At 40.8% G+C, this 26,821-nt stretch overlaps 2 protein-coding genes and 7 non-coding genes across 11 annotated transcripts; 2 read left to right on the forward strand and 7 right to left on the reverse strand.

Annotated features, from left to right (window-relative positions):
- Positions 1-579: 579 nt before the first annotated feature.
- On the reverse strand, positions 580-11,043 carry LOC100691660 (15-hydroxyprostaglandin dehydrogenase [NAD(+)]). The gene is made up of 7 exons (XM_003451416.4): positions 10,892-11,043; positions 10,158-10,281; positions 4,790-4,896; positions 4,603-4,699; positions 4,360-4,436; positions 4,094-4,248; positions 580-1,757 (listed from the first exon to the last, which is right to left on the reverse strand). The coding sequence occupies exons 1-7, from the start codon at positions 10,982-10,984 to the stop codon at positions 1,640-1,642; spliced, it is 771 nt and encodes a 256-aa protein (XP_003451464.2). The 5' UTR covers positions 10,985-11,043; the 3' UTR covers positions 580-1,639.
- Positions 11,044-11,262: 219 nt separating this feature from the next.
- LOC100691927 (15-hydroxyprostaglandin dehydrogenase [NAD(+)]) lies at positions 11,263-20,130 on the forward strand. Of its 3 annotated transcripts, none has more exons than XM_019363948.2 (8): positions 11,263-11,351; positions 13,516-13,649; positions 14,870-14,993; positions 15,084-15,190; positions 15,467-15,563; positions 15,677-15,753; positions 19,473-19,630; positions 19,742-20,130. In XM_019363948.2, exons 2-8 carry the CDS (start codon positions 13,557-13,559, stop codon positions 19,875-19,877), a joined length of 792 nt encoding a protein of 263 aa, XP_019219493.1. In that variant the 5' UTR covers positions 11,263-11,351; positions 13,516-13,556; the 3' UTR covers positions 19,878-20,130. The 3 variants fall into 3 exon arrangements, with proteins under 3 accessions (XP_019219493.1, XP_003451465.1, XP_013130614.1); XM_003451417.5 differs by lacking the exon at positions 11,263-11,351 and adding an exon at positions 11,378-11,677; XM_013275160.2 differs by lacking the exon at positions 11,263-11,351 and adding an exon at positions 12,120-12,142.
- On the reverse strand, positions 11,457-11,529 carry trnav-cac (transfer RNA valine (anticodon CAC)). Its single transcript has one exon. It is a non-coding gene; the product is annotated as a tRNA-Val (tRNA).
- Positions 12,394-12,466, reverse strand: trnav-cac (transfer RNA valine (anticodon CAC)). Its single transcript has one exon. It is a non-coding gene; the product is annotated as a tRNA-Val (tRNA).
- An 822-nt stretch (positions 20,131-20,952) lies between the features above and the next one.
- On the forward strand, positions 20,953-21,025 carry trnav-aac (transfer RNA valine (anticodon AAC)). Its single transcript has one exon. It is a non-coding gene; the product is annotated as a tRNA-Val (tRNA).
- Positions 21,026-24,354: 3,329 nt separating this feature from the next.
- trnav-aac (transfer RNA valine (anticodon AAC)) lies at positions 24,355-24,427 on the reverse strand. Its single transcript has one exon. It is a non-coding gene; the product is annotated as a tRNA-Val (tRNA).
- Positions 24,428-25,293: 866 nt separating this feature from the next.
- trnav-aac (transfer RNA valine (anticodon AAC)) lies at positions 25,294-25,366 on the reverse strand. The gene has a single exon. It is a non-coding gene; the product is annotated as a tRNA-Val (tRNA).
- Positions 25,367-26,049: 683 nt separating this feature from the next.
- trnav-cac (transfer RNA valine (anticodon CAC)) lies at positions 26,050-26,122 on the reverse strand. The gene has a single exon. It is a non-coding gene; the product is annotated as a tRNA-Val (tRNA).
- A 603-nt stretch (positions 26,123-26,725) lies between these two features.
- trnav-aac (transfer RNA valine (anticodon AAC)) lies at positions 26,726-26,798 on the reverse strand. Its single transcript has one exon. It is a non-coding gene; the product is annotated as a tRNA-Val (tRNA).
- Positions 26,799-26,821: the final 23 nt, after the last annotated feature.

The raw sequence follows: 26,821 nt of genomic DNA on the forward strand, positions 1-26,821 counted from the left end.
TGACAAAAGTAGAAAAAGGTTATCTAAGAGACCAAAACTGCACCTGCTCTGCTAGATTACAATCCCATTTATGATTCTAGTCCATTCTCAGAAAGTGCAGCAGTGCTCGTGTGACATCGATTTGCCACGGCAAAAGGGAGGATGCACTCATATCTGACACTCCTGCCCTGCCCACCTGAGCCTGAACCACAGTGTATGGAAGAGAAAGAGCCGAGAACAGAGGGGGTCACGGCAATTAGGGATAAAACTGAATTGTCTTAGGTTCACCCAAAAACTTAATTCTGTTCATCTGGACGTAGCGTTTTTGGTGGGAGAAATGTTTCATCACTCATCCCACTGACACTTTAGGTTTCCCCAACCGTATAAACAGTACATTTGCATATTGACTGAAACTAGCACCACTGACTAACATGGTGAAAGATCTACCCTTAGGCCCCTGTTTGGGTCAGAAATAGTCTTTCCCTTTTCATGTAAATGACGTCTTTAACCAGTCCTTGATCCTTACGATTTAAAAACACGCTTGGAACAATTTGTGATGGGCTCTTTGGGGCAGATGGCCATAAGCTGTGATCACTGTACTTAGCATCTAGCTAGCATTACTGAAGAAGAATTAGGATAAAATGAGTACATTTCATTTAAGCTGGCAGATAATTTCAAACGAAATGTTCTAGCAGCTCAACAAATATCAGCAAACACACAAAAGCTTTTGTGGAGTTTGTCATGCAGCGTGTCTGTTAGTTAAAGGTACAGCTGCTATATTTCCCATGCAGAGTGTGTGAGATAACTTCACTCTGAGATGGAAAAAGATGTAAGAAAGACAGGACTGTAGAAGAAGAGTGGTTATAATCAAAAGTAAGGACTTTTAAAATCAAGATAGTTCCCATAGTAGTTTCTCAGCTTCCAACATGTTAAAGTACTTTATGTGAAAGTTGTCTGTGTAATTTGGACAATGTAGCTGTTTACTGGGACAGAGAACTGTTTGTTGTATTTTTAGCTTAAGAGGTCTACAAACCAGGTAAGACACATTGCTGATCAGTCAGCCATAGTTTAACAGAATTATTTAAGCAATTTTGTTTAGGTGGGACAGAACTGTCATGTTTTGCATTGAATTTCTTAACATTTACCAGACCACAGGTGACGTTTGGCCCCACGATAAAGCAGCACAGCAGATTTTACTTTTCATTTTCTAATTTTAAACATTTTCCAGTAGCAAACAATCATATTTCTAATTAATATAGTGGATTTTTTTTTTTGTTTTCTTATAACATGTAAGTGCACACTATAGCAAGTAGAGCGAACCATCTTGTTGTTGTTATGTTAGAAACTTTTCTTTCTTCAGTGCAAGTGCAGTGCAAGGACGGAAGCTCTTATTAACATTTCTCTTAAATTTACAAGAAATATTTTCTGCATCATGAAAGATCCAAAAAGTTTAAAGCACAGTCACAGCCGTTTCTCCTCTTAGTCAGAAACTGGACTTTCACTCATTTATTGTTTGCTTCTTTCTCCTAATCACTTGTGGTGATTTACAGATTTATCTTTCACAAACAAAACAAAACAACACTGTGAACTGCAGCATTTTCCTCTAATAGTTTTAGGTTCAGACATTACTCGGGTTGTTCACTGCCTTTGCCAGGACCCACTAGATTAGTGTGGGAAAGGTGATATATTTCTTCCTGCTTGCTTCCTTCATGAGGATCTCGCCATTCTTCGCCTCGCCTGTCACTAGCTCGAAGACACATTCAGCAACCTCCGATGGACTGAAATGAAAAGTGTGTATATATATACGGTGATTTAACAGAATAAGGATGTAAATGGGTTCACAGATTTTAACCGAGTGATCCTCTTTTGTCGCGTCTCAGTTTCTCGACTCCTTTACAGTCTTTCCTGTTTCATACTTGAACAGAAGACGCAAGAAGAAGAATAGTTTGAGCCAAATTAATCATCCTCGCCTTTGAATTGAATGAAGAATATAAAAGTTATAACCTCCTTTGCGATGACACCCACCGGCTGTTTTTACACACTGCTGTAAAAGGTATGTGCTCCTTTACCGATTTCTTCTTTACATGTTTCAGATCATCAAATATTAAATTAAATATTAGACAAAGATAACTCAAGTATATTCAAAACACAATTTTTAAATGAATCATTTATCAAGGCAAAAAAAGCTATCCCAACCTAAAGTAATTGCCCTCTAAACACAATAACAACAAGCATCTTTATCTGATCTAAGACTGGACTTTGACTCGGCCCCTCCAAAACCTTAATTTTGTATTTTTTGAACCATTCAGAGGTGAACTTGCTGTTGTGGTTTGAATCATATTAGTGATCAAGAGTTCTTGAGCTTAAAAGCATAAACTGATGACATTTGAAGATTTTCTAAGAGCAGAGATCAGGGATCCATCAGCTACAGCAAGTCATCCAATTTCATGCAGGTCTGGATGCTTTTTTTCCATCCATCCATCCATCCATCCATCCATCCATTCGCTTCCGCTTATCCTTTCCAGGGTCGCGGGGGGCGCTGGAGCCTATCCCAGCTGTCATAGGGCAAGAGGCGGGGTACACCCTGGACAGGTCGCCAGTCTGTCGCAGGGCTAACACACAGGGACAGACAACCATTCACGCTCACATTCACTCACACATTCACACCTAGTGACAATTTGGATTATCCAATTAACCTACCCCCTCAAACTGCATGTCTTTGGACGGTGGGAGGAAGCCGGAGTACCCGGAGGGAACCCACGCAAACACGGGGAGAACATGCAAACTCTGATGGTGGAATTGAACTCAGGACCTTCTTGCTGTGCGACTTTTTTCCCCTTAATAAAAAAAAAAAATCATGTTTTAAAAACTGCATTTTACATTTACTTGTGTTCTCCATTTCTAACATTTAAATTAGTTTAATGATCTGAAACATTTAAGTGTGACAAAGATGCAAAAAATACATCAGGAAAAGGCAAGTACTTTTTCCAAGGGACTATATGTCAGATGTTAAAAAGCCTCCTTCTCCCAGATGGGATTTAAGTAACTGATACATGGATGAAGAGCGCTGAGGACAGATGTTGGAAGACATTCAGAGGAGGGGGAAAGCAGTAGCCATACAGTCCATACGAAGTGGATGGCTTCACTTTTCAGGTCTGAGAAGTGAAGCCATGCAGTGTGGAAGTGGAATGAAGCTACATTCTTTTTGATTAAAAAAACAAAAAGAAGTCTGTGGGAAAACTGTCCTCACTTTCACCACGAGTTTATGGGCTGAATGACTAATTTCTGATGAAATTAACAAGTGAATTTTGAACATTTCTGATCAGTGCAAGAGTCAAAGTCAGCTCAAGGCTTCAAAATGGGGCTTCACCAACCAATGGGTGACATCACAGTAGCTACATCTGTCTGTAGTACCATCTGTAGGGGTGGCACACAGGATTTTTAGAAGCACTACTTCAGTTCGATTCAATTCAATTTTATTTATATAGCACCAAATCACAAAAACAAGGCGCTTAATATTGTAAGGTAGACCCTACAATAATACATACAGAGAAAAAACCCAACAATCATATGACCCCCTATGAGCAAGCACTTTGGTGACAGTGGGAAGGAAAAACTCCCTTTTAACAGGAAGAAACCTCCGGCAGAACCAGGCTCAGGGAGGGGCGGCCATCTGCTGCGACCGGTTAGGGTGAGAGAAGAAAGACAGGATGAAAGACATGCTGTGGAAGAGAGACAGAGATTAATAACAAGTGTGATTCAGCAGAGAGGTCTATTGAGTAAGAAAGGTGACCGAAAAGGAAATACTCAATGCATCATGGGAATCCCCCAGCAGCCTACACCTATTGCAGCATTACTAAGGGAGGATTCAGGGTCACCTGATCCAGCCCTAACTATATGCTTTAGCAAAAAGGAAAGTTTTAAGTCTAATCTTCAAAGTTTGTTTGCTTGTTTTTGTTTTTTCAGATTTATGGTTTTTAGATGATGTAGTCTGATAGTGGTTTCTGTGATGTGGAAAACGAGAGGAAAAAAATTGAAGCTTTAGGGAAAAAATGCTGCATGAAATGTTTTGCATGAATGAAAAACATAATTAACAAAATAAAAAGGCACTTACTCCATTGCCCTTTGGACTGAAGAACATTGAGTAGCATAAGCCAGGTGGGAGAATTGTCCCAAATTGTCCATAAGGGAGGCAACGAGGTCAGTTTTGACCAAGCTTGGGCAAACTGCATTGAAGCGTAAGCCGTAGCCTGAGGCGGACGAGGCAGCCTAGTAAAAGAAACGCACATGACTGAGGCTCATCTTAAAATACAAAACCAAAATAAAGTCAAGTTTCTATGAATTACTTTGTTTAATCATTATAACTTATCATATCCTTACGGCCATGGCCCGAGTGAAGCCGACCACAGCATGCTTGGTGGCTGTATAGACGGGACAAGTTGGTACTGGAGTGAGGCCTGCAGGATACAAGAGGAAACAGCCCACAAACAGCAGGTCACCTTTTTGTTGTTTGGAGGATTATGTCCCATATTTAGAAGATATTTTTTTAAAAACTCAGAGGGGAAATGAAATGTCCACTGCTGTTTCCATCTGCTTAATGACTACCTGCCATGTGGTGTTTACCTGCCACAGATGCTACGTTAATCACGGTCCCTCCTTTTCCTCCATTCAACTTGTTCATATACTCTAAAGCCACATAGCTCACCCTGATTAGACCCATCTAGACAGCAAGACAGGTATGCACAAGTCACTGTGGTCCACTATGAGCATTTTCTTTTTATATGATGTAAAAATGAAACTCAATCCTTACCAGGTTTACGGAGACAGTTTTCTCCCACTGCTTCTCATTCAAGATGCCGGCATTGTTGCATACAATGTCTATCCCTCTGAATGTGTCTACTGTGCTCTGAAAGGCAGCTGGAAAGTAGAAATGAACAGTTTCCTGTTTTTATTTAACCTAAAAGGTAAAATAGTCACAAAGGAGTAAATACACCATCTCAAGCAAAAAATGACTACAGACAAAACAGAAGCCCTGATAAACCACCAGTTTGTTCATGGTTTGAATCCTTTTTCAAGTGTTCGACTCCCTGGTGTAACTCTTAAACCCATAAACTAGAGAGGATATTGCATCTCACTAATTTAGAAGATCTTTATTTAACCTGGAAAACGAGTCTGTTCATTAGAACATCTCACTATTGATCATTGGCTGAAGAAAATAAGACCAACCCAAAGTATCTCTTCAGCACTGTAGCCAGGCTGACAATAAGTCACATCCAGCCACTTTAAGTACTACTGATATTTATTTGCCATTTTTGTCACTAAATGATATTTCTGAGTTAACTTCAGTAATTACTTCCTCCAAACCATCAACATGTCTTTTAGACCCCATTCCGGGGGTCCAAAAGCCTGCTCAAAGAAGTCCTACCATTAATGAATGCTTCGATCTTAAATATGATCGATATATCTCTATTAATGGGCTACGTATCACTGGCCTTCAAGCTGAAAGTAATGAAACACCTACTTAAAAAAGCCATCACTTGACCTAGCTGTCAAGCTGTTTGTAGGAAATGATAACCCCCCAAGAACTGCAGCTCTTGTGGGGTGTTCCCAGTTTGCAGTGTCTACCAAAAGGGGTCCAAAGAAGGAACTGTGATGAACCAATGACAGAGTCATGGACGGCCAAGGCTCAGTGATGTACATGGGGAGGGAAGGCTGGGCCTGTGTGACGTCACGTGCTGCTGTAGCTCAGACTACTGAAAAATCTAATGCTGGTCTTGATAGAAAGGTGTCACACCACACAGTGCATCGCAGTTTGTTGTGTGTGGGGTTACATATTCGCAGACCAGTCAGGGCTTGTATGTGGCCTCCTCTGATGAATCACGTTTTCTTTGACGTCACGTGAAAGGCTGGGTGTGTTTGTCATTTTTTTTCTTTTTTTAAATCTTCTTGTGTAAAAGTCTATGAAAAGCTAAGTAACTACTATAAAAAACTAAGTATGCCCTTTCTGCTTTCATAGGAATTAAGAGGTTAAGTATGTGAAGCCCATCCAGGGTCTGCTACTTGTGAATTATTGTCTCACTGCAAAATGACTCACAAGTAGGAAACATTCAGATGAAGACATTTGACTTTGTGGACATCAACCCAAGGTCAGACAGTAGATCTCTGATCTGCTTCAGTTAGCACGTGAAAGACTGAACACGTATTCCTTTTTTGGAAGGGTTGGTAGAGTTGTTGGAATGGTTTCTCTCCAAAAAGAACAGGTCAACACAAAGTGGACACCTTGCAGTCATTAAGTCAACCATTAACTCCTCTGCATACCAAAGTGTTCTAGAGTCAAATGTGAGGCCATCAGGGAAAGCTGGCCTGAAACTGGATAAACAGGTTAACGAGCGAACCACAGCAGCAGATCTAAACCAGAAAAAAATGTGAGATTTACTGTGAGATTTACTTGGCTTAAACTCCATTGTTGCCCATTCGATGTTTTCCTGGAGCTTCTGTAGCAATCACCTAGTACATGGTTTTGTTGACGAAGGCGACTCTTGAGTCTCTCACCTCCCACTACCCACAGAGATGCCCACATGACCAACTCCGTTGCCATGATAAATGCCGGGGGGGAAATCATGCAGCCTGCCATAACTCCAATTCCCAGGTGCTGCCAGGCTGTGGTGGTGTTCTCAGCTGTCACACAAAACTGTAAATCCTGAAAGTAAGTCTTGACCAGTCCTGTGATGTGGTTTGGTACGCTGAAATAGTTGAAGGCCATCGACAAGATCTCGTGCGGAACTGGCCCAAAGGCGTTGGCAAGGTCTAAAAAGACCACATGAAGGTCTCTTTGTTCTTTCTTGGCACTTTGAATCTGGTGCCAGATGACGCTGGCATGCTCCAGACATCACGAGAAGCCCTGGATGCCGGCCTTCTCCGCTGATGTGTCAACATCGTTGTTTTTTTGCAGGAAAGTAGATAGTCTTTGGGCCAAGACTGAAGAAGATCTTTCCCTCTACGTTCAGCAGGCTGATCTGGCGAAACTGGCTGATGGATTAGGAGTTCTTCTCCTCAGGGATCAGAATACCTCCTGCTCTTCGCCAAGCCTTTGGAATCACTTCTTTCTGCCATGGTAACTTCATCAGTTTCCACAGGTATTTGAGGACTTCACTCCATGTGGGTGGTCTTATGTCCATTTGGTGTTCAGGTGCTTGGATAGGTGGCATGTCACTCAAAATGGAAACTGGCTCATGGCTCCGATCCTCAGAGTAAGTTTTCCTCAGATGATCTTCCAGGTCTTTTATGGGCATTTTGAGGCACCCACTCTTCTATTCGACAAAAAGGCCCTTAACAAAGTTGTATGGGTTGCTGTAGAAAAGGGTCCTTGTCCGTTCTTTCTTCTTACGTTGTCATCTGAGGTGTTCTGCTCTTCACAGCTTAGTAAGCTGTTGCTTTATTTCCTCTTGCAGGGCAGGAGGAGATAAAGTATGTAATTTTCCTGCTGTCTCCTGGACTTTAACTGGTTTAAAGGGCCTTTCTGCTGTCTCTGAGTCTTGTTCTTTACCCCAAACCTCTCGGCCCCATAGCTGTAGATGATGGTTCCCAGGTTCTCCAACTTCCTTTCAACGGGACCCTTTTGTTGGTCTAGTATAAGAGCCAGCTCTGAGTTTTCTCACTGGATCTGGGCCACAGAATCTGATCTTTCCTACCATCCATCTTCCTTTCTCTTGCTGGTAGTGGTTGGCTAGACTCAGTGTTGGAAGATTCTGTCGGCTGTTTCTGAATGGGCTCTGGGCTGCAACATGGTGTTGATTGTGGCTGGCTTACGTCTATACACAAATGTGTTGCTAGCTGTTGGTGGCTAAACTCAAAGCTAGGGGCTGATATTAAATGGCTTGGCCCTGAGCTAAGATCTAATATTGGTTGTGGCTGGCTAAGCTCTAGACTGGGAACTGCTACTGGCTGGATTTGACTAAGTTCCAATCTGGAGACTATGGGAGGGTCTGTACGACAATTAACTTTGATCGGGGTGCTGATACCCTGAGGACTGTGGGGGTTCTCCTGCCTCTGGGCTTCAATCGACTGATTTGATTTGCTTCTTAAAAAGTATGCGTCAATGCGAGGCCCCACAAGGCTGCAGGTCCTGATGGTATCCCCGGGCGTGTTCTCAGAGCGTGTTCTGGGGAGCTTGCAGGAGTGCTCACAGACATAGTCAACCTGTCCTTGGCCCACGCTGTGGTACCGGCCTGCTTCAAATCCACCTCCATCGTCCCGATACCCAAAAACTCCAACCCATCTAGCCTCAATGACTACCGCCCAGTAGCCCTCACCCCCATCATCACTAAGTGCTTAGAGCAGCTGGTCTTAGCACACTTCAAATCCTGTCTCCCCCCCACCCTGGACCCCCACCAATTTGCATACCGCCAGAACAGGAGCACAGAGGATGCAGTCTCCATCGCACTGCACTCTGTCCTCTCACACCTCAGTGCGCCCCAGGGTGGCTGTGGCTACAATGTAGCTTGCCATCGCCAGTATGTGAATGTGTGTGTGAATGGGTGAATGACTGGATATGTAAAGCGCTTTGGGGTCCTTAGGGACTAGAAAGCGCTATATAAATACAGGCCATTTACCATTTACACCTGGACAACAACAACACCTACGCCAGAATGCTGTTTATAGACTTCAGTTCAGCATTCAACACAATCCACCCCTCACAACTCATCAGGAAACTGACAGACCTGGGCATCAGTTCCCTCATCTGCAAATGGTTACTGGACTTCCTGACCAACCGCCCCCAACATGTCCGACTGGATAACCGCTGCTCATCAACAATCACAATGAACACCGGTGTACCACAGGGCTGTGTGATGAGCCCTTTCCTCTACTCCCTCTTCACCCACGACTACAGACCTGCTGATGGTTCCAACACCATCATTAAGTTTGCAGATGACACCACGGTGATTGGCCTCATCAGTGACAACGACGAGGCAGCCTACAGGGAGGAGGTGGATCGTCTGGCTGAGTGGTGCGACACAAACAACCTGCTGCTTAACACCGAGAAGACTAAGGAGCTCATCGTGGACTACAGGAGGAATGCTGACCCACATCCACCCATCCACATTAAGGGGATGGCTGTGGAGCGTGTGAGCAGCTTCAAGTTCCTGGGAGTCCACATCTCCGAGGATCTCACCTGGACGACCAACTGCTCCAAGCTGGTCAAGAAGGCTCACCAGCGCCTCTTCTTCTTGAGGACTCTGAGGAAGAACCACCTGTCCTCAGACATCCTGGTGAACTTCTATCGCTGCACCATCGAGAGCATCCTGACCAACTGTATAACAGTCTGGTACGGGAACTGCTCTGCCTCGGACCGGAAGGCGTTGCAGAGGGTCGTGAAAACTGCCCAGCGCATCGCCGGAGCACCACTTCCTGCCATAAAGGACATCTACAGGAAGCGGTGTCTGAAAAGGGCTGGGAAAATCATCAGAGACCCCAGTCACCCATCACATAGACTCTTCACCCTCCTGCCCTCTGGGAGGCGCTACAGGAGCCTCCGGACTAAGACCACCAGGTACCGGAACAGCTTCTTCCCCACAGCTGTCAGACTCCTGAACTCTGCCTCCTGACATCTGACCCACGTTAAACTCATGGACTGAACATACACACACCCACAACCACTAGCACTTTACCACTACTGTATAGTTCTGTGTAGATAATCATTCTGTACATACGATAATTTTTAATCCCACAACTGTTTATAACTTACATAGTTCACATTCTGTATAACTGTATATCTCAGATTTCTGTATAGTTTTTATTTCATATTTATATCCTGTTCATAGCCTGTACATAGCTTGTACTCACTACAGCCTGTACATACTTATAGTTATAGAATATTCATAACATACTTCACACTGTGTACATTATAACATACCATAATAGACCCATTTCTGTAATATACTTACACATCTCTATTATTGCTAATTTATATTGTAATATATCTATATCACGACTAAAGCACTTTCTGGATGGATGCAAACTGCATTTCGTTGCCCTGTACCTGTGACATGTGCAATGACAATAAAGTTGAATTCTAATTCTAATTCTAATTCTTTCTCAGCTTGCTGAGGCACTTCTTCCGGCCTTGGTGGATTCATGTTTCCAATAAATCACTACTGTTTTCTTTGTGCATACTTTACCTTTGATCTGCTCCTCAGACTCAACATTGCACTCGAAGAACAGAGATCTCTCTTCTCCATGCTGTTTGTTGAGGGCTTCCTTTAAAGTCTTCCCTGCAGTTTCATTTATATCCAAAAGGGTTACCTGCACAAGTGAAGGCGAGCAGAGGGACAGAGATAAACATTTGTGGCTTGCTACATTTGGAGTTGTTTGTAGTTTAAAAATCAATTTCTTAATAGTTAATGTTCAACTTTTAAATGTCGACTTTGACCCACTGCAGCTTGGAGTGTTCCAGTGTTTACTGATTGACCGAAGCACCAAGTTCTGGAAAATAAGTGCCAGCCAAGGACCAACTCAGTGAAACACATACATGTTATTATTATTATTTTTTTTTTTTAGCATGTGTTCAGTTTCAGAGACTATGCAAACTGTATTAATATTTTTCTTTGAAGTTTCAAAATAAAAATAATCCTAAGGAGTGTCCTGACATGCAGTCGAATGCAGTTCAACTTCGATATTACATTTCAAGTAGTTTTGTCAATTTCTGTGCCACAAAAAGAAAACAAGAGAATGTAGATAAGCACAAAAAATATGTTAAACTTTGATATATTCTTTAAAGGGATATAATGCCAAACAGAAAACCTGTTAGCACTTACGTGTAAAGGTGTTCTGTTCATTTTCAAAACACTGATGTAAAATCATTTCTAACTTCTTTTTTTCCCCTCTACAAAGATATACGGGTGCCCAACTTTACCTTGGCACCATTTTGCAGAAGCATCTCAGTTATTGCTTTTCCTATCCCCAGCGCTGCTCCGGTCACTACTGCAGTTTTCCCTTTTAATGCCATTTCTGCTCTTCAGTAAGAAGACAGTCAGAGGTGTGCTGTGTATGAACAGAGACAAGTTGGCGTGCTTTTATATTATACTGCAGCCTGCTGTTTAAGAAAGTTGATGTTTAAACAGAAAGCTGTTTAAACATCACTCGGGTAAATTCTAGGGCAGGGCTGGACCTGGACACAAAATTGGCCATCATGATTGCTTATGCACTGCAGCAGTGCAGCATGTGACAATTAAAAGGTACACTTTCGCTGTTAAGGGCGACTCATTCATTGTACTTGAATCCATCTATTTTCTCACTTTCTTAAGGTGACCTCGCGCTGTCTCGTCCTCACTGTCCATCCTCCTGCACTTCTCCACGGAGTCACTCCTATGTCTGTAAGGAGTCTATACTGTTTTTTTGTTTGTTTGTTTTTTATCCCCAACAGCTGCTTGCAGATGCTCATCGGCAAGACATTTCTTTCAACCCAGACCAAAACTAAGTGTTTCCGCCCGGTTTCGAACCGGGGACCTTTCGCGTGTGAGGCGAACGTGATAACCACTACACTACGGAAACCGTGTGATGACGCCTCGTACTCCCAGAGTGTCAGAACACCCACAAGTGCCAGAGTCGCTGTGTGCAATACTTTGCAGTTATGAAGTGCATCTCTGAAGAAACTACTCACACAGTTTGAGTGGCACAGACCGTCTGGTAAACTGGCATGGTAAGCTGCATTGTTAAGTTTGACTGAATCGCCTCGGAACACAAACACATTAGACTTAAATTGTAATAATTTAAATAAAATAATATCGCTACATTTATATGTTTGCAGGTTCAGCTGAAGTTCATTATTATTGTGTCCAGTTTCTGCTGACAAAAATTCAGCAGAAACTGTTTTTTTCTGTGGAGTGATTGTCATATATGTAACACATATACAGTACATATTTTGATGGTGATTACATAACTCATAGTACTTCACGTAACGTCTTGATGCATACTCAGTCCCGGTAGGTAAATCCCCAAAAGGTTGATTCTGTTCATCTGGACGTAGCGTTTTCAGTGGGAGAAGCGTTTCGTTACTCATCCAAGTGACTTCTTCAGTCTCAGCTGACTGCAGGTTTCCCCAATCTTATAAACAATTTACATAATGACTGAAACTAGCACCACTGGAGGAACAATGGGCTGGGAGGTCAGTTTCTTGATTATTAATATGCCAATTCTCGTGACCATTGATCAGTGGTCAGTCATTATGCTAATGTATTGTTTATAAGTTTGGGTAAAGCTGAGACTGAAGAAGTCACTTGGATGAGTGACGAAACGTGTCTCCAAATGATACGCTACGTCCAGATGAACAGAATGAAGTTTTGGGGATAAGATGTTTGTATGTATTAATATCACAATTTATATACTACTTGTGATTATACTGCAATGTAATATAAATGTTTCCGCCCGGTTTCGAACCGGGGACCTTTCGCGTGTGAGGCGAACGTGATAACCACTACACTACGGAAACCGCTCGAGAGTTTACAAAGGGTCCTTTCTCCAAAAACTGAACATTAGCTAGATCACTGAACTCAAAGACATTCGATAAGGAGGAGGACAAATAAGTCGTTTTCAGCATTGTCTTCTACTGTTATTCTATACATTCTACATTCTCACTCAGGAGAGTGTACTTTCTTTGTATCGTGACTCTAATGCCTTTTTCTAATGCTTAATGTGTTAAACACAGTCAGGTTTCAACTAAATCATGACCCGCACCAAGCCAGCAGAACTACAGGACTCTCAAAACACCCAACCCTTCAGATAATTATGATATTCAAAAAATGAGTCTTTAATTTCAAAATAAAAGCCTTCAGCTATTTATTGGACATTATCAAGATGCTTTTCTGAAGTCAAATACAAAAACAAAACAAAACAACAACAAAAAAACAAAAAAAACAATCAAATTTATTTTAGAAAATGAACACAATCCCCAGAAACATCTAATTTTAAAGATAAAAGTGTTCTGCCAGTGGAGATGCTTTAATGTATCAGATTTTCAAATTAAAAGTCTTCTATTTTTTTATTTTTTTTAATTTACTTGAACCTCTGACAATAAAAGCATCAACTGCTGTCTCTATTCGGCTTTGTTTGGCCAACCTGTTTGCCCCCACTTTTCAGCAGCAAGCCACAGATCAAGTCTGGCAGAGGCAACATTCCCACCGTAATTTCTCTGGAAATTGTGAAGTCTAATTTATTTAGCTGTCTTGCAGCTTTAGAATAACTGGATTAAAATATAAAGCGCATTCTTCACTGGCAGCTCTAAACAGCCCAAGAAAGTCCCCCCAAAATAAGTGCAAGCCATATTTGGCTCAGTTAGACTATAGTTGGCCAAGCTGTGTTCTCCAGAACAAGACAAGTCTGCTGACTGTGGTCCATTGATTGACACACTGTTATTGCTTGTACATTCACTTGCTCTCTCTGGCATGTCATACGTTAAAACCCGCTTGTCTTCCTGATGGGTGGTGACAAATAAAAAGCCACCAACTTCTCTCTGTTTCACATTCTCTTATTTCTTTGCAGGCATACGGACGCTGACCTTCTCAGTCCCTTCTTCTACTGAAATGGCTCTGAGCGGTAAAACTGCAGTAGTGACTGGAGCTGCGATGGGAATAGGAAAAGCGATAACGGAGATTCTTCTAAAAAATGGTGCCAAGGTACGTGTGCCATTGTAGGCATTGGTTGAAAAGGTAGACACATAATCATTTAACAGTGTAGGAAGAGATATTTATTATATATAAGATTACTAAAGTTAACTAAACAAGTTGCCTGTATTTAGATATTTTTACATTAAGTTACAGCTCACATGATCAGCTTATGAAAAGGGCATGGGGAGAAAGATATCTTCTTATTAAACTAATCTCAACTGTACGTGAAGATGCAGCAGATTATTGGTGGTGTACATTTCCACGGAAAACTTACCAACACCCTTTAGTTGGAAAAAACAACTAAGAAAGTTGCTGTTGACATCATGCCAAAAACGAGGTGAAATGAATCAGTCTGCAAGTAGTTCACTGTAGCCAACTCTCCTGAAAGATGAACCTACTTATTATTACACAGGATTATATATGGAATTGTGCTTCCTTCACGCAAGTCTAAAGTCTTACGTGAAAGTATCCCCAAAAGTTGATTCTGTTCATCTGGACGTAGCGTATCAGTGGGAGACACGTTTCGTCACTCATCCAAGTGACTTCTTCAGTCTCATCTTTCCCCAATCTTATAAACAGTACATTTGCATAGTGAATGATCAGTTGTCACGAGAATTGGCATATTAACTGACCTCCCAGCCCATTGTTCCTTCAGTGGTGCTAGTTTCAGTCATTATGTAAATTGTTTATAAGATTGGGATCAGGCAAGGCCACAGCACACCTCTTTCTACCGGTCAGGCGAGGTCATATATGGGTTAGCAAGCTGCCTCTCCTTTTCAGTATAACAGCTTTTACCCTGGTTACCAGGCTTCACTTCCCCATTTCTGTATGGGCCTTCACACTGGACTGCACAAACAACTTCTAAATATGCTCAGGCATAGTGCAGCCAAATATATGTATGCAATAAGATGCAGAGATGTAGGTGTGAAATCTAACTATGCGTACGTGCAGAATTAAACTACGAGCAACAGTAACAGTGGCCTGCATGCCCAACCTGGGCTTCATCACAGTTCACCAAGCTACAGGCAAAATCACAAAAATAAAGTAAGATTTCTAAAAAATGGTCGACCTCACAACTCCTGTAGGCGGTGTCGGAAAAAACAGTTTTCAAAGAAAACTTACCAACACCCTTTAATTACAGCAAGTCTGTTGAAGTAGTTCATATGTTTTCAAATAGCCTAGATGGGTACCTAACAAACTGACAGCGTATCTGTCCTTTCTGTCAACAGGTTGTACTTCTGGATATGAATAAAGCCGCAGGGGAGAGTTTGGTCGAAGCCCTGAACAAAGAGTACGAACCAGATCGAATGCTGTTCAAGGAATGCAACATAAAATCAGACGAGGACTTCAAAGGTAAAACACATGACATTGGAAAAACAAATTATAAATGTTGGAGGTACAAAGGTTAACATAATTGTAAAGCGTTGTTTTCTCCTCTCTCAGCTGCCTTTCAGAAAGCCGTAGAAACCTTTGGAGGAATCGACATCTTGTGCAACAATGCCGGCATCTTCGATGAGTCTGAGTGGGAGAATGTGGTCTCCACAAACCTCGTGAGAAACAGAAAGCACAACAATTAATTATATTTATCTTGTTTCAAATTTATGAATTGCTCATTCATTCAGAAAGATGTTCTTTTTATTAGTTAGCCTGAAAAAAACAATTGGCAACCTGACAGTAAGTCTAAATTTAGCAGGCTTGGGTTATATTATTCTTCCTGTTATTCATCATAACGTTTTGTATGCAGATGACTGTATGAAGTGTTTACAGAGAGAAAAAAGATTTTTACTGTATGAACTGATGCCAAAATAAGTTTTTTTTTCCTGTAGGTGGGCTCTATTAGGGGAACTTATTTGGCTCTGGAGCACATGAACAAATCGAAGGGAGGTCAAGGAGGGGTCATCATCAATGTTTCATCCTTGGCAGGTAAATACTCTAAATTAAAATTGGAGACATCCCAGACTAGAATTGTAAATGTCATTACATTAACAACACTAAACTTAAACCCTGTACAATGATTGATATAACCCATCCTACAGGTCTTGGACCTTTGCTTACGGCTCCTGTCTACTCGGCTACTAAACACGGGCTGGTCGGATTCACTCGATCCGTTGCAGTAAGAGAGATTCCCCCATGAGATTGTTTAAGAAGATTAAAAAAAATTATATCAAATTTCTGCAGAAATTAATCCAATTCTTTTGTTAAATGTCTCGAATTTAAGCTGAAACCCTGCACTTCAATTACATCCTTTACCACAAGCAAGGCCACCAAGAGTGGCACTATTCCATTTTTCAATACATTTCATCATGATGAAATAGCATCATCCCACAACTTCTGTTGCAGGAGCAGCAGAATGTGTACATCGGCACAAAATCATTCTCGATTAACTTGGTCAGTGTGGTGTGTGGGTTCTTTGTAAAGCAATTCAACATTTGAAACACCAGGCATTTGTTGATCCTTCCAACATTTCCAGTCATGTGAAAAAGAAAGCTTTCACAGGACTGTCTTGTGATAGAATGTTAAATGTCAAAGTTCCTGGCACTAAAATTAGCAAAAGACTGAACAAATACGCCTTGTTTAGAAGGATTTCCAGGAGAAAGTCTCGTCTCTTTAAAAATAACATGGCAGCATGGCTTAGGTTTGGAAAGTTGCATCTGAAAAAACCACAAGACTTCTGGAACAATGTCCTGTGTGGAGAAAACAAAATACAACATATCAGTGTTGTGCCCTTAAACAGGGGAAATAGTGAGGAGAGGTGAAAGAATGGCACAGACACGCAGCTCTCACTCTCACTCGTGTGTATTGAGTGAAGGAAGCAATACAACCAAAACAGTATTCTTATGGATGCACTCAATCTCAGGACAACTGTATCCAAACTAAGTCAATATTGGTAGCTGCATTAGCTGATGAGAATACTTTAGATAACACGAACTGTAGCATTAGACAAAAACATCTTTTTAACTCGCACATGTTAGCTGACACAGTCACTAACTTTCCACGGCAATGAAATAATACTTTAAGTACTACATGTCTTTCAGTAGTTAACTTATACAGGTAGTAACAGAAAAATCGTCACACAATATGGCGGAGTAATAGCGAAAACTAGCATAGACAGCAACAGCGTTTAACTTGAACTTCTCAGCAAAATAGTCCGCAATTCACATCTTCCGCTACAATGAACAATGATAACGTAATAATCAACAGTAACACACATTTATACAGATATGTGCATGGCAGTTACCTTAAACAGGGGAAATAGTGAGGAGAGGTGAAAGAATGGCACAGACACGCAGCTCTCACTCTCACTCGTGTGTATTGAGTGAAGGAGGCGCGCGAACCCACCTACTGGAGCCCTGAGGCATTACCAATGGATCGACGCACAATCAACCCAGACAGAACTTTCACTACTTATCTCCCTCTATATTCCCACTGCATATTCTATTCGAAAACAGTCAAAGCAACAAATAAAACATTAATAAAGACATGACATGAAATGTAAGGAACAGAGATGTACAACTCCAAAACTAATCAAATTTATGAATTTATGATCCACCACATCAGCACAAACTCCACATACCACCTGTCAATCACGGTGGTGGAGGGGTGAACCTGGGCACCTTGCAGTCATTGAGTTTACCACAAACTGTTTGCTGGTGTAGAAGTGAAACCAGTTTGAAATTTGAGGCTGTCTGTCCAGAACCAGAACAGGTTTGTTTAAAATTTGTTCATGCAACAGGACAATGCTCCCAAGCAGCAAATCTACAACAGAATAGCCCAAAAAGAAAATAATGAAGGACTTGCAGTCAAAGAGATCAGTGCATAAACAAATGCCTGCAAACTTCCATAAACCTGAAAAAATGTTGTAAAGAAGAGCAAGTTTAAATTCCCCCACAGCAATGGGAGTCATACATGGATGGTTACTGGATATTATTACTGCTAAAAGGTGGCTCTACAAGCTGTTGAATAATGTGGTGTTTTTCACTGCAGAGTCCTGTGAACGCTTTCTTTTTCACTTGATGTTATGTGTGAGCGCTGCCTCAGACTGAACTGTGAGGTCAATGTGCAGGAAATGCCAAACAATAAAGTTAAAAATTAAAAAGTAAGGCTGTTAAGGGATAATCCCAAACAGAAGTCTGCCAAGGTAAACAGAAACACAGTGAGACAAAATACTTAATCACATGTATATGGGTGAACGTCTCAAGTGAGAGTCACACCGTGTACCTTTTTATTCGTGCATTTATAGTCACTGGTGCCCACACAACAGGGCTCTTCTCAGAAAAATGACTATACAACAGTATGTGGCTATCTTACTGGAACATTCCGTTCCTCTTTTTAATCAAGACATGTTACACAGCGTGCTCTCCCGCCCAGCAGGCCGTCCAAGGATGAGCTTCCGGCAAGCAATATGAATCACAAACAGCAATGCATTTAATAAAAATCTTTTTACAAAGGCAAACATTTTATTAGTATTAAATTTGCTCTAGTTTCAATTAACTGTTTTGGAATTCGAGCCATTTTTATTCATAGTTCCTCATTTTCAGAATCTCAAAAGTAACTGGACACTGACAAACAGTTTCATGGCCAGACGATGCCTGTTCCCTCAATATTCTATGACAAGTTTAGAAGATAAAAGATCTTGAACTGATTCTAACTGATTCTAGGAACTTTAATTTGGTATCTTTTTACTGGAACTCTATGAAATCCAAACAGATACTGATGCAAGTGAAAGGGTAAAAGAAAAAAAGAAAATGCAAAATAGAGATAAAGACAAAAACTTTAGAAATGGTCAAATCAACAATCTGAAACATTCTTAAGAAGCATGAATGCACTGTACAGCTGAGCAACACAAAAAAGGCCTGAAAGACCACAGAAGACAACTAAAGTGGATGATCACAGAATTTTTTCCATTGTTTACAACATTTAACAAAGTCATGAACACCTTTAAGGAAGTCCATCATTGCCAATGTCTACAATTTAGAAGCATCTTCATGAAAGAAAATAGAGGATTTACCATTAGTCCCAAACCATTGGTTATACTCATGAACAGGAAGCCCAGATTAGACTTATGGGAAGAGAAAATTGTGAAGAATGAGAGAAACAGCTCATGAACTGAAGCATACCACATCATCTGTTAAACAGATGAGCAAACAGTTTTTTTGGTATGGCTATGTATGGTTGTCAAACACTTTAAAATTGTATGGCACTTTAGTGCAAATGAATAATCACCCAAAGTATACTGCAAAAGTAACCTAAGACTTTCTCAAGACAACGACAAAGGATGTTCTTCAATCCAAACTAGACCAATAGAGACCAATAGAGGATAATTTTCAGTTATAAAATACACAATTGAATTCAGAGAGACACTCAAACAAACAGTAACCTAAGGGGGCTGCAATAAAGATCCAACAAAAACACAGCATTTCCTGATGTCCATGGGTTCTAGACTACACGCGATCACTGATTGCAAAGAATTTTCACTCATGCATTAAAAAGCAAGCCATCATATTTTATTTAATGTTAGCTTGTTTAATTACTTTTGTCTGAAAATGTCTGTAATTCCTAAACGGTTACTGCAATTCTTTGGATGGTTAAATTTGTAATCCAGTGTGGAGGTGTACAGAGGCAAAATTAGAAAATGTGCAAAAATTGTGCACATGCACTATACGTGCAGGATCTTTCAGACTTCATCTTTAAATTTGAAACTTTTGGACACTGAACTTCAAAAATGCAAATGTGGAAACAAAGAGCACTTGTTGTTTATCCTCACACTACGCTTTTTGTGTAGATGAAATGTGACTTACAGAGCCTAACTATGTGTTGTTGTTTTTTTAATAGGCTGCCTTTGCAGCATCAGACTATGGTATACGGGTCAATGCTATTTGCCCAGGTTTTGTTGAAACAAACCTGATCTCTGAAATCAAATCTCAAACGGGTCAATTTGCCCACCTGGTAGATGCAAGACATCACATACGAGAGAATCTTGGGGTGTTAACGTAAGTCTTTGTTTGTAATAACCCCTACAACATCAACATTTTGGGGGCTTTCCCCCTCTACAACTGGATTTAAAATAATCTTAAAATGCATATTGTAACTTTTTGATGCAGTGCAACCGAGGTAGCAGAGTGCATCCTTGAGCTGGTGACAGATGAGACCAAAAATGGAGAGGCCCTCGTGGTCGTAAAGGACTCAAAATTTTATGTGACTTTCCCAACGCTGGATAAGAGCAGCGACAAACCATAAAATCATCATGTCAGTATCTGATTTCATTCTTTAAGTATACTTGAAGTTAAAACACACAAATAAAATAAACAACAAACAAAAAAATATGCCTTAAACTATGTTTTGTTTTGGTTTTGCCTCTCCCTGTAAGATTTTTGGTATTGTGTGTCATTATTCTGTACCTTGAAAAGTTTTGAATGAATTCTGGTAAAACTTTGTAAGTGTTTGGAGTGGGGTCATGTTAACAACCTATTAAAATATGGATTACATCCAACAAGGTTTTCATGGTCAACTTAATGATTTGTTGGTTAAAAATGGGCAAAAATCCTTATTACTTAGAGACTATGAAGTGTGTTGTCAACATACAGAAAGCACCTCATAAAGATTTTAAATATCATGTCACATTTGACGTCTGACCTCTCCTTCAAGGTCAAATAAGGTTAAAATATTCATAAAATGTCTTTCATCTTTAAAATGTGCTTAAAGGACTGTAGTGTGGTATCATGTTCACCTTACACAAGAAAGTCTGGTTTCAGATCACTACAGTGAACTAACAATCTTCATGAACAATGAGGCTTCTGAACTGCTTGATCTCTCTAGTAATACACTATTAAGTATCATTGGAAAATAATGTAAGTTATTTATGAGCAGCCATCCACGATTGACTGAAGTGGCTGCTGAGTAGTGAAAAAAGGGATTGTTGTTGAAGCACTGATTGATTTATTAATCATAGTGAGGGATGTGTGGATGCAAGCAACCACTAAATTGATGCAAGAACTGTACTTACTTATAATTTCATTTAATATCCTTATGCTTTCTTGTGATGGGCATTGTATTGACATTCATATCGAGATCCATGCAGACAACAACCAGATTTTGAGATACAGATTCACACAAACAGCCAAGACTAGATTCTTTTGACTAATTTTCAATAAAATATTATCTGTTACTGTTACTACTATTTTAGAACATATGACAATTTTGCATATCACTAATATAATATAATATTGTACATTTAAAACGTGCATCATATTCGCTTGTTTCTTTACATCTGCTGCATTTGTATTCCGATTGACCCCGCAGTAACGCATGCGTAGTTTCCGTAGTGTAGTGGTTATCACGTTCGCCTAACACGCGAAAGGTCCCCGGTTCGAAACCGGGCGGAAACATGTTTTGTTTTTTCTTAAAACATGTGTCACAACTGTGTTTTCAAGGCAGTTGTGATACAGCGAGCACGCAGTGCATAAATATTTTAAACTTTGTTTCAGTGTTGAGATTTACAATTGTTCCCACTGTGTATTAGTGGTTTTCACATTTGTGAAAGGTCAAAGTGGAAACACACTTTCACTTTTCTTCACACTGGGATTAGATGGTGCGGGTCTTTCAGAACTCCAGCACTTCAAGGCGTTCAAACTTCAAAACAGCCCGCAACACGGTTTTGCAGTTTTCAGTTCCCATGAAGGAGTCACTATAAGTCTGCTTTGAAATGCACTTCCTCCTGTTTGGTGTATGTGTCAGAAGTCTCCCAAGTGTATCACACACAATATACCAGGGGCCACAGACGTAATGCTTGGGGAATGTAACACATTAGGATTGATTATTACAGGATGCTGTTTACACACGCACCGGCCATTTTTCTTATCTGCACCCTGCTTGTTGGACCTCCTCTTGCCTTCAGAACTGCATTAATTCTTTGTGGCACAGATTCAACAATGCACTGAATACACTTCTCAGAAATGTGGGTCCATATTGACCTGATATCACACAGCTGCTGTACAACAGTGATAGACAGCAATACATACTTCTCCAAAAATTCTCTCTTTATGTGAGTTTTAGTGATAATGTATTAGTACTACAAAATAAATAGTGTGTAGAAAAACATATTAAATTCCCAAGCATCCTCCTGCAATTAGACACATTTTTTGACATAAATAAACTCACCTGCTTCTTCGGATATCAGTGGGACTGGTTCAGTGTCTGGAGTGTGAGTATGGGGAGATGGGAGTGGGACAGCTAAGCCTCATGTCAGTATCTGATATCATTATTTAAGTATTTGGCAGATACTTGAAAAAAAAAAAAAAACAGCAACAAAAACCCAAATAAATAAAACAAACAAAAAATTCCTCAAACCATGTTTTCTTTTGGTTTTGCCTTCTTTTGCCAAGAAGGTTATGTTTTTGGTATTGTGTGTCACTATTCTGTATGTAAACACTTATGTAAAAACTTATAGAAAGTACCCCATAAAGATTTTTAATATCATGTCACATTTGACCTCTGACCCCTCTTTCAAGGTCAAATAAGACCAAATTTTCATAAAATGTCTTTTAACTTCAAACTGTGCTTAAAGGACCGCTAAAAAAACATCACAACATCAAAACCAGTCTAATAACCCGTGTCTGTGGCAGAAACATTCTCCTTTTTGGAAACTGACCTCAGAGTGACACTCCACCAGCGTCTGTAGTGTGGTATCATGTTCGCCTTACACAAGAAAGTCCGGTTTCAGTGAAGTAACAATCTTCATCAACAATGAGGCTTCTGAACTGCTCAAATTCACAAAGATTTAATGCAGTTCTGAATGCAAGAGGAGGTTCAGCTAACAGGGTGCAAATAAAAAAAGTGTCCGGAGTGTGAATAGAAACCATCCTGTAATAAAGAATCTTAATGTATTGCGTTACTCAGGCATTACATCTGTGGGTGTTGGTATATTTTGTGCATGATCAAGTTTGAACGCGTTGAAATGCTTGAGCTCTGGGAAACCCGCACCGTTTAATCCCAGCGTGAAGAAAAGGAAAAGTGTGTTTCAACTTTGACCTTTCACATGTCAGGCAAACATGAAAACCACTGCTCTATTTACGCTCCATTTAATCTTCTTGTGGCTCCTGTTCTTGAAGAGAGAGATCTAGAGAGGAAGAGGAAGTCAGATTTCCCAATAAAAATACATTTTAAAAAAAGCAGAACGGAGTTTTGCATCAGAGAAAAACAAGAAAACATAATTTTTTTCTATCAACCAGAAATGCAATTTTCGGCTTTTGATTTATTACCTTTGAATCTCTCAGAATCATATTCAGAAAGGGTTTTTTTGCCAAATGTTGGGCAGGTTTACAACATTAGCAAATTGCTGCAGTACTTAGTGCAAAACATAATGTAAGACAAACACATAAATAAACATAAAAATAAAAATTAAAAGTGCTAAGCAGACTGATATATACATGTACGCAGGTAATGATCAGTGCAAAAATGGAACAGATGCAGAGAACACAGTATAGGTTCATGTGTTTGTGGTAGGAGCAGTCATATGGTTATTGTTCATGAGTCCAACAGCAGAGGAGAAGAAAATGTTCTTATGGCGAGAGGTTCTGGTCCGAATGAACCGAAACCTCCTGTCTAAAGGGAGCAGTTAAAATAGACTGTGTCCAGGGTGAGAAGTGGGGCTGTGTGCTTCCTGAAGTCCACAGTAATCTCCACTGTCTTCTGGGCGTTCAGCACCAGGTTGTTGTGGCTGCACCAGGACACCAGATGTTCAATCTCCCTCCTGTAGAGACACTCATCCCCGTCCGAGATGAGTCCGATAACAGTGGTGTCATCTGTAAACTTAATTAGCTTGACAGACTGGTGGTTGGAGGTGCAGCAGTTGGTGTACAGGGAGAAGATCAGAGGAGAAAGAACACAGCCTTGGGGGGAGCCAGTGCTGATGGTCCGGAAGTCCGAGACATTCTTCCTCAGCCTCACATGCTGCTTCCTGTCTGTCAGGAAGTCAGTGATCCACCGGCAGATGGGATCAGGCACATTCATCTGGGAAAGCTTGCCTTGGAGATGGTCTGGAAGGATGGTGTTGAAACAAACAGGCACAAACAGGATCCTGGCATAGGTCCCCGGGGGGTCCAGATGCTGCAGGATGAAGTGTAGAGCCATGTTGATAGCATCATCTACAGACCTGTTGGCTCTGCATGTAAACTGCAGGGGGTCGAGTAGGGCGGCCGTGAGGGTCTTGAGGTCTTGATCTCTGCAGGGGTGAACGTTCTTCCTTCAGTGGAGAGGTCAAGCTGGGCCAGTTGCATTTTGCAGAAAGGATGGAAATTACTGTGGTGAACATGCCCTTTTATGAAGAAGAAGGAACACAGGGTGACATAGAAGAGTGATTGAAGGTGTACACAGGAGGATATCTTATGCAGAAGGTGCAATGTGAAAGAGATGGGGGAGAATGTATGTAGGCAGCATCGGACGGCAGTCTGTAGGATGACTTTGGAAATCGAAAAGAGGAAGAGAATGAGAGGTGGAAGAAACTGGCCCGACTTCACCCTAACCCCTGAGACAAGTTTTTGTTAGGAGAGTTACCAGATTGATACCTTGGGTGTCTAACAATCTTGTGAAAACTCAAAGACTTATCTTAAGGGGTTAATAACGATACGACATCTTAGGAGACTTACCATTTCACGTCATGGAATAATTATGAAGACAGTAACTTTACTGTAGTTTTTTCAAGTAAACCAAAACCATATGTTTCCGCCCGGTTTCGAACCGGGGACCTTTCGCGTGTTAGGCGAACGTGATAACCACTACACTACGGAAACTTGCTTAGCATTCAGAACGGGTTATCTTGAGAAAATGAATAACATTTAAAGAGATTTTATCAGTCTAATATTGTTATTATATAGTCATACCCTGTCTGCGCACATTTGCCTTAGTTATCGCTCTGTTAATACACTGCATATCATAGTAGGTGGCCATGACAATCACCTCACTATAAAAACTCTGTGTATCCTCGTAAAGTTGCACTATGCTGCAGAAAATATGCAATGCAGCAGAAACTTCCAAACTTCCAAACAGAAACTTCAAAGCATTTCCATTATCCAGTATATTGCCACAGCAACTCTCCTTCGGTCTCCGTTGAGTGTTTAGTTAATAGTTATTTGTCTCCACCTAGTGGCTTACTCAGATTCAGCAGAAACACGTGTGACTGCGAACTGTGATGCGCCTCAGTATCTGCGTTCCCATGACGTGAGTGGGAACACAATTCGTGGTGAAGATGGGGCATCTACTGTCTGGAACTGTTGTCCAGTTTTGTAAATGTGCCTTGCCATCCATCCCCAAAGGTTCTCAATTGGATTTTAGATCAGGGGAACACGTAGGATGGTCCAAAAGAGTGATGTTATTTTCTCAGAGAAGTCCCTTGTCCTGCAGTCACTGTGTACTGTAGAACTGTCCTGTTGAAAAACCCAGTCGTTACCACACAGGCGAGGGCCCTCTTACATGAGTGGTGTTCTCTGCAACATCTGGACACAGCCAGCGGCCGTTTGACACCCCTGCACCTCCTGAAGCTCCGTTGTTCTACTGAAGGAAAAAGCACCCCACCTAACTCGGTGACCACAAATATGGCTTGTTACTTCAGTTAATAACGTAATGTTTATGAAAAGTGTAACTCAGGGAAAGCAAATAATGTTTCCGCCCGGTTTCGAACCGGGGACCTTTCGCGTGTTAGGCGAACGTGATAACCACTACACTACGGAAACCTGTTGAACTGCCGGTTGGTCACCATGGAACAGGTCAGTATAAAAATAAAAGCCCACAGTTAAAGTAATTTTCCAGTATTATCTACTAATCCTGTCATACCCTGTCTGCTGCATTAATTCTTCATCTCGTCGGCACATACGGACTGCGCAAATTTACTACACTGCTGTATTATGCTAAAACTCAAAGTTGCACGATGCTGCAGAAATTATACAACGGAAACTTCTAAATGCATTTTCCATTAACCAGTATAATGCTACAGCAACTCTCCTTCCGTCGCCGTTGAGTTTTTTGTTAATAGTTATTTGTCCCCACCTAGTGACTGACTCAGATTCAGCAGAAACACGTGTGACTGCGATCATTAAGAACAAATCCTATGAATGTTTGAATGTTGGAGAAAATCAGACAATAAGATATGATATGAACTGTGCTTACTGTGATGTGTCTCAGTATCTGCTGTGACACAGATGGAAAGCATGGATCCATCCTAGCAACAATTTAGGACCAGTGTGGCCAGTGTGGACCAAATATCTGCAAGGTGCGTTTCCAGCACCTTGTTGGATCTATGTCATGAAGAACAAAGGGAGATCTGAAGGCACAATGTACCTAATAAATCGTCAGGTGACTGTTTAGTAATTCTGTTTTCTTGATAACGTGAAGAATAATTATAAAGAAAAAGGTATGATGTTTCCGCCCGGTTTCGAACCGGGGACCTTTCGCGTGTGAGGCGAACGTGATAACCACTACACTACGGAAACTCGGTGCGATAAGTCTTCTCTCATTTTCCAATAATATATTGTTTTACAATGATATACATGTCACAATATACATGTCACAATCTAATATTGTCACACACGATTTGGCGACATGCAAAAATACTCACTTTTATAAAGTTACAGGCCTGCTGTTGCGAAAATACAGTCTAAAAGACATGTTATAATTACAATTTCGAACCGGGAAGTCATTCAAGTCATATAAGTCATTACCGAAGAGGATTAGGTCCACCGGAAAAAAAAAAGGTGGGCACGTCTTTTTTTTTCTTTTCCGGAATTCTGAGAAAAAAATCAGAATCCTGAAGTCAGAACTTTTTTCTCAGAATTCTGTCTTGATTCTGACTTTTTCTCTCAGTATTCTTCTCAGAATTTCTCTTTTTTCTCTCAGTATTCTGAGAAGAATTCCGACTTTTTTCTGAGAAAAAGTCAGAACTCTGAGATTAAAGTGGGAATTCTTAGACTAAAGTCAGAATTCTAACTTTTTTCTCAGAATTCTGGAAAAGAAAAAAAAGACATTCCCACTCTTTTTTCCCCCTGGGGCCCTAATCCTCTTCCGTAGAAACGATACAATACAGAAAACGAAAAACATGTTTCCGCCCGGTTTCGAACCGGGGACCTTTCGCGTGTTAGGCGAACGTGATAACCACTACACTACGGAAACTTCGCTTCGTAACCAGTGGACTT

The sequence above is a fragment of the Oreochromis niloticus genome, linkage group LG10 (assembly GCF_001858045.2).
Source record: "Oreochromis niloticus isolate F11D_XX linkage group LG10, O_niloticus_UMD_NMBU, whole genome shotgun sequence".
Lineage (NCBI taxonomy): Eukaryota > Metazoa > Chordata > Actinopteri > Cichliformes > Cichlidae > Oreochromis > Oreochromis niloticus.